The sequence below is a fragment of the Lolium rigidum genome, chromosome 7 (assembly GCF_022539505.1).
Source record: "Lolium rigidum isolate FL_2022 chromosome 7, APGP_CSIRO_Lrig_0.1, whole genome shotgun sequence".
NCBI classification, from domain to species: Eukaryota; Viridiplantae; Streptophyta; class Magnoliopsida; order Poales; family Poaceae; genus Lolium; species Lolium rigidum.
Window position 1 is genome coordinate 18,435,235 of NC_061514.1, and position 8,166 is coordinate 18,443,400.

The following is an 8,166-nucleotide window of genomic DNA, read 5'->3' on the forward strand; positions in this document are numbered from 1 at the left end:
GAGAAGAGGCGCCCTCAACCTGTTCTGAATGTGCCTCTTTCTTCAGCAGATTCTTCACATTTTTTTGTCCTTGCGACGAATCCGATCGGGTCTTCATAATTTGGAGTAAAAGGATTCGAACCTTTGCATGCCTGTACCAAAAACCGATGCCTTACCACTTGGTTATCGGGGAAGAAGTGGTGGAAGGTGGAGAAGCCGGAAGGAGTCTAGGATACTCTGACGTGCTGTGCGCCCCTGTTTGCAAGCGCCTCCTAGCGGCTGACGCCTCCCTCTGCTCATGCGGTGGCATGTTATTGTCGAGCAGAGCTGAACGCAACTAGGGTTCGACCCTAGGGGAGAAAGGGTACTACCCTTGTTGAACCTAAATATTTCTGGTCCGCCCCTGTACCCTAACGGTATCTCCAGCAAGGTGACCAATAATGTCTTGGGCAGGCTGAACATCGGTTTAATTTTTGTCTACGTCGTGAACTAAACGGATAAAATCATACCATTTAGATCGATTTTTTGATTCACCCCTTAGAGACGGCTTAATGGAGCCAAAAAAGCAGGTCCAAAGGGTTGCACCGGGCCACCTGCATCTTGAATTGTCTCTCTCGTGGCGTCATGAGTCATGACTCCTCCGAGTTCGCAACTCCAATGGCACACACGCTCGCTCGTTCGTCAGGCGTGTGCGCCCTTCTTTTTCTTCGGCAGCTAGTTGAGAGTCACATACGCCGCCCCGGCCGGCCGGGTCAATCCATCGCCCAACATGCCGCGTGACAACCACTATTCCTTCCGTGCATGCTGGGAACCGACGACGACTGCATAAGCCCCCGCTCGTGCAAGCAAGATAGGCCCCAGTTGGCACTATGAAAAATGCTGACGAAATGCAACTGCGGACTGCAAGCATGCATGGCCATAGGCGGAGCTCCAGTAGGGCGGCTGCCCTGCTGCCTTACATTTTGGGATTCAGATGCATCATTATTTTAGACAATTTAAGTGATTGTACGTAGAAAAAGTACTCTCTATATATAAAAAATGCTTGTTTTGGTAAAAACTGCGCAAAACCGATTCTAAACCAAAAACAAAAAGACTAGACCTAGCCTAGCCGCAAACATCCTCTTTCTCTTTGCAATAGCCAATTATCTATCTAACAAAATCCGACTCCAAACAATGCACTAGGTTTAGGCTATTTTGGCCAGCTTATGGAGTATAGGAATGTGATATATTATCTTTTATGGTTCTACTCTGGCTTTTGCATATTTCTTTTATCTAAAATTCTAGTTGTTTAGTCCAGTCAATGTCTTTGGATAGGGATGTGTGGACATGTTTGCTCAATTGCAGAAATAATGCTGAGAGCCCCTCCCGAAACATGCCAATTTGCGCAGAAAATGAAATCATAATTTAAAGTATGGATGCAAAGGTAACACAGTGGGTGAAATCAAAGGAAGGGGAAGACACTAGGTCGGTGTTGATTATTTTTACAGCGGGACAAGTTCTATATTGCTACATACTACCTCCATTTCAAGGAATCAGGCGCCCTCGTTTTACGAGATAAAAATTGTTTATATGAAATTAATATCATTAAAAAGTGTTTTTCAATACAAATCCAACGATACTAATTACATATAATATAATCAAGATTGTGTTGCTTAATTTTTATGGTCAAAGTTCGTTTTGGAATACTCGTGCGCCTTATTTCTTGAAACTGAGGTAGTATACTGTATTGCAACCGGCTTTGACCATCGCTTTAATGAGCTATCTTTAGAGTAATTTAAGAGCTTCTCCTGTCTTGAATCAAGAGACTCATTGTCTACATTCAATTTTGTTTCCGAAATGGGGACATTTTCTAGGTTCAGTTTTCCCCCCGAAATGGAGACATTTTCTAGGTTCAGTGGAAACTAATTATGAGCATGAGCATAATACAAGATACTATTAAGTTCATTATTGATACATGGGAAATTAAAGAATTTAGATATTGTCTTAAAATTTAAAAGGTGTGTCATGTTCCCTATGGTTTATCGACTCATTGAATTGGCATTGATTTTAACTGTGGCGTTGCCAACATTTCAATGGTCTTCTCGGTGACGATGATCATCAAGATCGAGTTGTGCAACAAGATGTAAACATTTGCTTCCTGATGACTTAATGATATGCTATATCCAACGAGGGATATTCAAATGACTTGATCGATAAAGTTATGAAAGATACGTTACTAAAGATTATTGTTGTGTTTTTAGATTGTATTTATATTTGAAATCACCCTTCCTCAAATTCATTTCGTCCTTTGACAACATGGCCTGTAATGATCAAATGAGAACACATGATTGGAGAGGATTTTCCATGTTCTTAGATTCTCACTCATGAACTAGTTTATGATTTGTGCAAGGGAAACCTACTCACTGGTTTGTGGTGTGACATCTTCGATGTCTTTTAGGTCTGCGGCAAGGTCCATTTTCTATAATCCTTTAGATTGGTGGTGGAAATTTGCAAGCATCTGCTGCTTGGGGTGTGTCCCCAACCGATTTTTTTTATCGGTTATTTGATTTTGTTATTTGCGGCCAGTGTCTATTGTAGTCTTTACTGTCTTGGTTGGCGAGGGCGTTTGCAAGTGTTCCAATCTTTTTTTTCTTGTACAGTGCATGTTTTAAGCTTTGCAGTCATCAAACAATTGAAGGGAAGAAGACGCCCCGTATGGTTTCTTTTGTGTATATTCATTTTGTACTCTTCGGTATTGTGTCGAGTATTATCTCTTGTGTACTGCTTTAGTTTCTCTTGATAAATATTAGACATAAGATGCCTTTGGCTGTCTTTTCTCACAAAAAAAAGATCCACTGGTAAAACTTACCATATCTTTATCATCTCACTATCAAGAAACATAACAGATGGTCATATTAATTTGACGAAAAAAACACATGCCTAAGTTCAAACTATCAAGCAACCTCTTCTTTTTGCTCAGATCACTAGAGTAACCTCGACGGCCCGAATCACGAATTTTTCCATGAACTGCGATTTTGAATCCAGACGTCCCTAGAACTACTCCCTCTGGTCTAAATTAATTGACGCAACTCAGAAATAGACTTGTAATAGAAATAGTATATGGTTGCGCCAATTAATTTGGGCCAGAGGGTAGCATTTTTGAACACATGATAGTTCATACAATGCCGCACAAATCATGCCTGTTTTAGTTCACGTCGTCAGTTCCAAAGCCATTTTTACCGGGAACTAAGGCTGGTTATAGTGGGGAGTAACTTAGACTAGTAACATGAGTCATGTTACTAGTTTAAGTTACTACCTTCATAGTGGGTAGTAACTTATAGGTGGTGTCATGCATTGTGTCATTTATTATGTTGTAGACTCATTTTGCCTTGGGGTATGTGATGTTATGGTAACATAGCTAGTTACCACCTCCCTCTCTTTCTTCATTTATTGGCATGCCATGTCACCAAAATGCTTTGGGATGTGTGATATTACTAGCTATGTTACTCCCACTATGAGCAGTCTAATGTGGATGCGAGCAATTGAGGAGGTCTACACCAATTGGCATGCTGTTGGTGACAGTTATGCTTGAGAGAAGTCTCAAATCAACTGTGCGTGCGTGCGCGTCCGTAGATGGATCACACGTCTGCCCGGCCACGCCCGTGTGTCGTGTCGTCTAACACTGATTGAGCAAGCGACACCGACATGTTTTTCCCACATGTGATCGACCGATCTAGTGAACCCAAGCGCGCGCCGCACCAACACACATTCCGTCCCCTCGTTAACTCCACGTCAGGCCCGATGGCTACGGGTATCCGCATCACTGTTGGTCCTTAACGTAGAAGGTCGCCGGTGTAGAAAAGGGAGATCCTAACCGTCCGCGACGGAGCCGGGGGTCCAGATCGATCTCTATCACACGACTCACCGAGGGTTACGTGCGCATGCTTGGACGGATCGCGTATTGACGCGCAACTGCACGGCCACAGTGTTCCGGTTAGTGACAGGTAGTGGCCATGAGACGAGACGCATCACGCTAACTCATACCGCCCAGCAGAAATTATTAATTAATTAACAAGATCGAAGGCAACAAGTTTCATTTTCTTATTGACATTCGTGCGAAGAAAATTGCAAACGATCGGCTGAGGAAGAAGACACAGGCTGGCTATATCGTTTTTCAGCAGAGCTGAGACTGAGAGTGGAGTGGAATGAAGCGACCCAGCAGTCCAGCACTAGCAGAGCTGTTGCTTAATTACACATGAATACTACGTACGTGATGATTCATCGGGCCAAATTAACTAGTCCATGTCCATCCTCCTCACTGCTTGATCCTTCGGTTCGACGGTTTCGCCGGGATTATCCGGATCCTCTTCGCCACACGGACGAAATCTCTGAAAAACGGCATGGCAAATGTCGCCTCAGTTCATCACTACAAAGATCAATATCAGAGAAGTGACCTACTGGGCCCAGTGGGCAAGGATGATTACTTACTTCCAGTTGAGGTCTCCGGCGAGGAGGAGGTCGTCCTCCATGTCCTCGTACGCCACCACGTGCCCCGGAACCGCATTGGACAGGTCCAGCTGGAGGCCCTCGCCGCCCGCCTGCGCGGCGTCCGCGTCATCATCGTCGACGAACATGCGCCGGAGCGCGGCGGCGAGGCTGCGGTACCCGGTGTGCGTGCTGAGGTGGACGCGGTGGCAGATGCAGCGCCCGTCCAGGACGACCGTCACCGGCGGCACCACGCCCGCCGCCAGCACGTCCTCCTCCTGCACGGACGACAGCCGCAGCAGCTTCCTCCTCTCGCTGTCCGGCGCCGGCGGCCGCCGCTTCGTGTGCCGCTCGAAGCTGGAGCTGCTGGGTCCCGCACCATTGCCGCCGCTCATCATGGCCGGACCGCTGAGGAAGAAGAAGAGGTCGCCGGAGTTTGTGGAGGGCGGTTGCGTGTGGGGTTTTCGGGAGGGCCTGGTCTTGCTGATTTGTGTTTTGTTGCGGCCGGAGTGCGGGCGGATTTATAGGAGGCCGGTGATGATCCATGATGGGACTGAGGAGCTAGCTGATACTCCACTAGGCTGGTGCTAGGGTTACTGCACACTGCATTCAATAACACCGAGCGTTCACCGAAATATTCCTACACATAAAACGCTTTCACGTACGCGTACGACTTGTGCGACCACCACTTCTGCCGTGTACGAGTGTATAACGGCATGCCTAATATCACGAATGTCCTAGTAGAACTAGCATTTCACAGCTCATATTCACACATAAATAAATATATGTTCCGTACTCCCTCCGTACATGTACTCCTAATCAACTTTATAGTAAAAAGTAGAAACATATATAACATCAAATTAGTATATTACTCCCTCTGTGTCCGATGCAGGAAGTTTTACATTATTTTTAATTTGGATGTATCTGTGTTACAAATTTTTATGAAACGGAAGGAATACGAAACTACATTTTAAGGAGGAATCACTAATATTACCAATTTAGTGTCATAAATGATGCTTTATGGCACTAAATTGGTATTAGTGAATTGGTATCTATATGATAAGCGTTTTTGCTTGAGAGAAAGAAAAAAAAACCTAGCCACCATATGTCTGACTCCTTCCTCTCCGACCGGGAATCGATGGATCCCTCTGCCTCCTCTGATTACCACTCTGATGATGAGAGTGTTTGCGATCGGGCTCTAGTAAGGTCCGTAAAGTTAGAGGTTGGTCAACTGACAGCTCCTTGGCGGCAATCTCGCTTGTGGCACCGAGGAGGATGGGAAATTTATGGTAGCAAGCAATGAATCTTGTTCAGTCAACGCATGTTGTAGGTTTAGTTTCAAAAGATTCGGTTTAATTTCAGGGTTCAACGGCAATGACTAGGAAGCTAGTCCTTTGGGGCACATGCATGGCGAATTTCCAACTGTCATCAACAACGTGAGACCACCAGCAATAGCGGCGTCGGCGGCTCGTTCTGGCGGCAGTATTGGTTGTTAGATGGCCCAAAAACCTCTATCCAGTATTTTTTTCTCAAAAAAGGAAAAAAACGGATGCATTCTGAAACAACACCGGGGAACAAAACCAGGTAAAAGAAGTGATGGGTTCGTCCTCCTCTTCTTAACAGCTGAAAAGAAAATCGATTGCCAGTAGGGTTGCTTGCAAGTGAGAAAAGGAGAAATTAACAAGGGTACACACAAATATATATTGTTATCTTGCGGTGTAATCCGAGACACTGAAGTAAACAAAAGGGACGTCCAGATCGGCTACAGCTTCTGGCTGTTGCTGGGCATAGATGGCCGTGTGTTTGCCGGGCATAGATGGCCGTGCCATGCGTGCGTTCGTGTGTGCGAGTCCAAGACCGGCGCGAGGTGCGGCAGTTTGTTCTCGTGAGAAGCGACGGGACGGGGCACACGACCGCGCATGCAGCTAGCGGTTGCCGAACGGCTCGCGCGCCGTTTGACCCGGCTGCCAGGCCGTGCATCTCGCCCATCCAACCGGAGTGATGGATCCGGCCGGACCGGTGCCGGTGAACGCATCTCCAACACGCGACACATTTGCTCTGCGCATGTTTCAATGAGTCGTCACGGATAAAAGCCATGGTCTAACGAGGCGGCATAATTGGCCGTCTCTTGTCTGCCAATCCATGAGGACCTATCCAAGGCTTAAATCTTGGCCTGCTTCGCATCTACGCGGATAGAAGATGGACATGCGGCATGTCCTCTCTTGCCGGCATGTCTATCTACCTGGGTCCAGGTGTTGGCGGAACATCACCCCCTCATGGTCCTATTAAATGAGACCGTGGGCCTTAAAGTCTCCACGAGCAACCCTTTTCCTTGTTCCAGTGGCGGCGCGTCATGGAGGCCAACCTGGGTGGTGGCCCAGTCTTCTCAAAGTGAAAATTATTTTTTATTAGCTTATCTCATTCACAGATCTGCTAAATAATTAGCTAATGACAAGATTTAGTTTCACTAGTCTATACTACCACAGCAGTTGATAATTGGCCCAGACTAATATTTTAGTTACGCTCCGTGATACGTCTCCGACGTATCGATAATTTCTTATGTTCCATGCCACATTATTGATGATATCTACATGTTTTATATACATTATATGTCATATTTATGCGTTTTCCGGAACTAACCTATTGACGAGATGCCGAAGGGCCGGCTCTCGTTTTCTGCTGTTTTTGGTTCCGAAATCCTAGTAAGGAAATATTCTCGGAATTGGACAAAATCAACGCCCGCAGTCTTATAATTGGACGAAGCTTCCAGAACACCCGAGAGCCGCCAGAGGGGAGCCCTGGGGGCCCCACACAACACCCTGGCGCGGCCAGAGGGGGGGCCGCGCCCCCCTAGTGTGTGGGCCCACCAGGCCCCCTCCGAGGCTGCCCTTCCGCCTACTTAAGGTCTCCGTCGCGAAAACCCTACGACGTTCGACGAAACCAGAGAAAACCTTCCAGAGCCACCGCCATCGCGAAGCCAAGATCTGGGGGACAGGAGTCTCTGTTCCGGCACACCGCCGGGACGGGGAAATGCCCCCGGAAGGCTTCTCCATAAACACCACCGCCATCTTCATCAACACCGCTCGTCTCCCATGAGGAGGGAGTAGTTCTCCATCGAGGCTCGGGCGCATGCCGGTAGCTATGTGGTTCATCTCTCTCCTATGTACTTCAATACAATAATCTCATGAGCTGCCTTACATGATTGAGATTCATATGATGATGCTTGTAATCTAGATGTCATTATGCTAGTCAAGTGGATTTTACTTATGTGATCTCCGGAGACTCCTTGTCCCACGTGTGTAAAGGTGACGAGTGTGTGCACCGTGTGGGTCTCTTAGGCTATATTTCACGTAATACTTATTCACCGTTATGAATAGCATAGTGAAGTGCTTATTTATATCTCTTTATGATTACAATGTGTTTTGTATCACAATTTATCCGTGTGCTACTCTAGTGATGTTATTAAAGTAGTTTATTCCTCCCGCACGGTGTAATGGTGACAAGTGTGTGCATCGTGTAGTACTTGGCGTAGGCTATGATTGTGATCTCTTGTAGATTATGAAGTTAACTATTGCTATGATAGTATTGATGTGATCTATTCCTCCTTTCGTAGTGTGAAGGTGACGAGTGTGCATGCTATGTTAGTACTTGGTTTGGTTATGTTGATCCGTTATGCACTCTAAGGTTATTTAAATATGAACATTGAATATTGTGGAGCTTGTT

At 46.2% G+C, this 8,166-nt stretch overlaps 1 protein-coding gene across 1 annotated transcript; it reads right to left on the reverse strand.

Annotated features, from left to right (window-relative positions):
- Window positions 1-4,273: 4,273 nt before the first annotated feature.
- Window positions 4,274-4,841, reverse strand: LOC124670982 (auxin-responsive protein IAA33-like). Its single transcript, XM_047207437.1, has 2 exons — window positions 4,447-4,841; window positions 4,274-4,346 (listed from the first exon to the last, which is right to left on the reverse strand). Exons 1-2 carry the CDS (start codon window positions 4,839-4,841, stop codon window positions 4,274-4,276), a joined length of 468 nt encoding a protein of 155 aa, XP_047063393.1.
- Between the last annotated feature and the right edge of the window lie 3,325 nt (window positions 4,842-8,166).

Coding starts and splice junctions, on each gene's coding strand:
- LOC124670982 (XM_047207437.1), bottom strand. CDS start 4,841: ATGATGAGCGGCGGCAATGGTGCGGGACCCAGCAGCTCCAGCTTCGAG. Junction 4,347..4,446: donor GCCGGAGACCTCAACTGGAA/GTAAGTAATCAT, acceptor GCCGTTTTTCAG/AGATTTCGTCCGTGTGGCGA.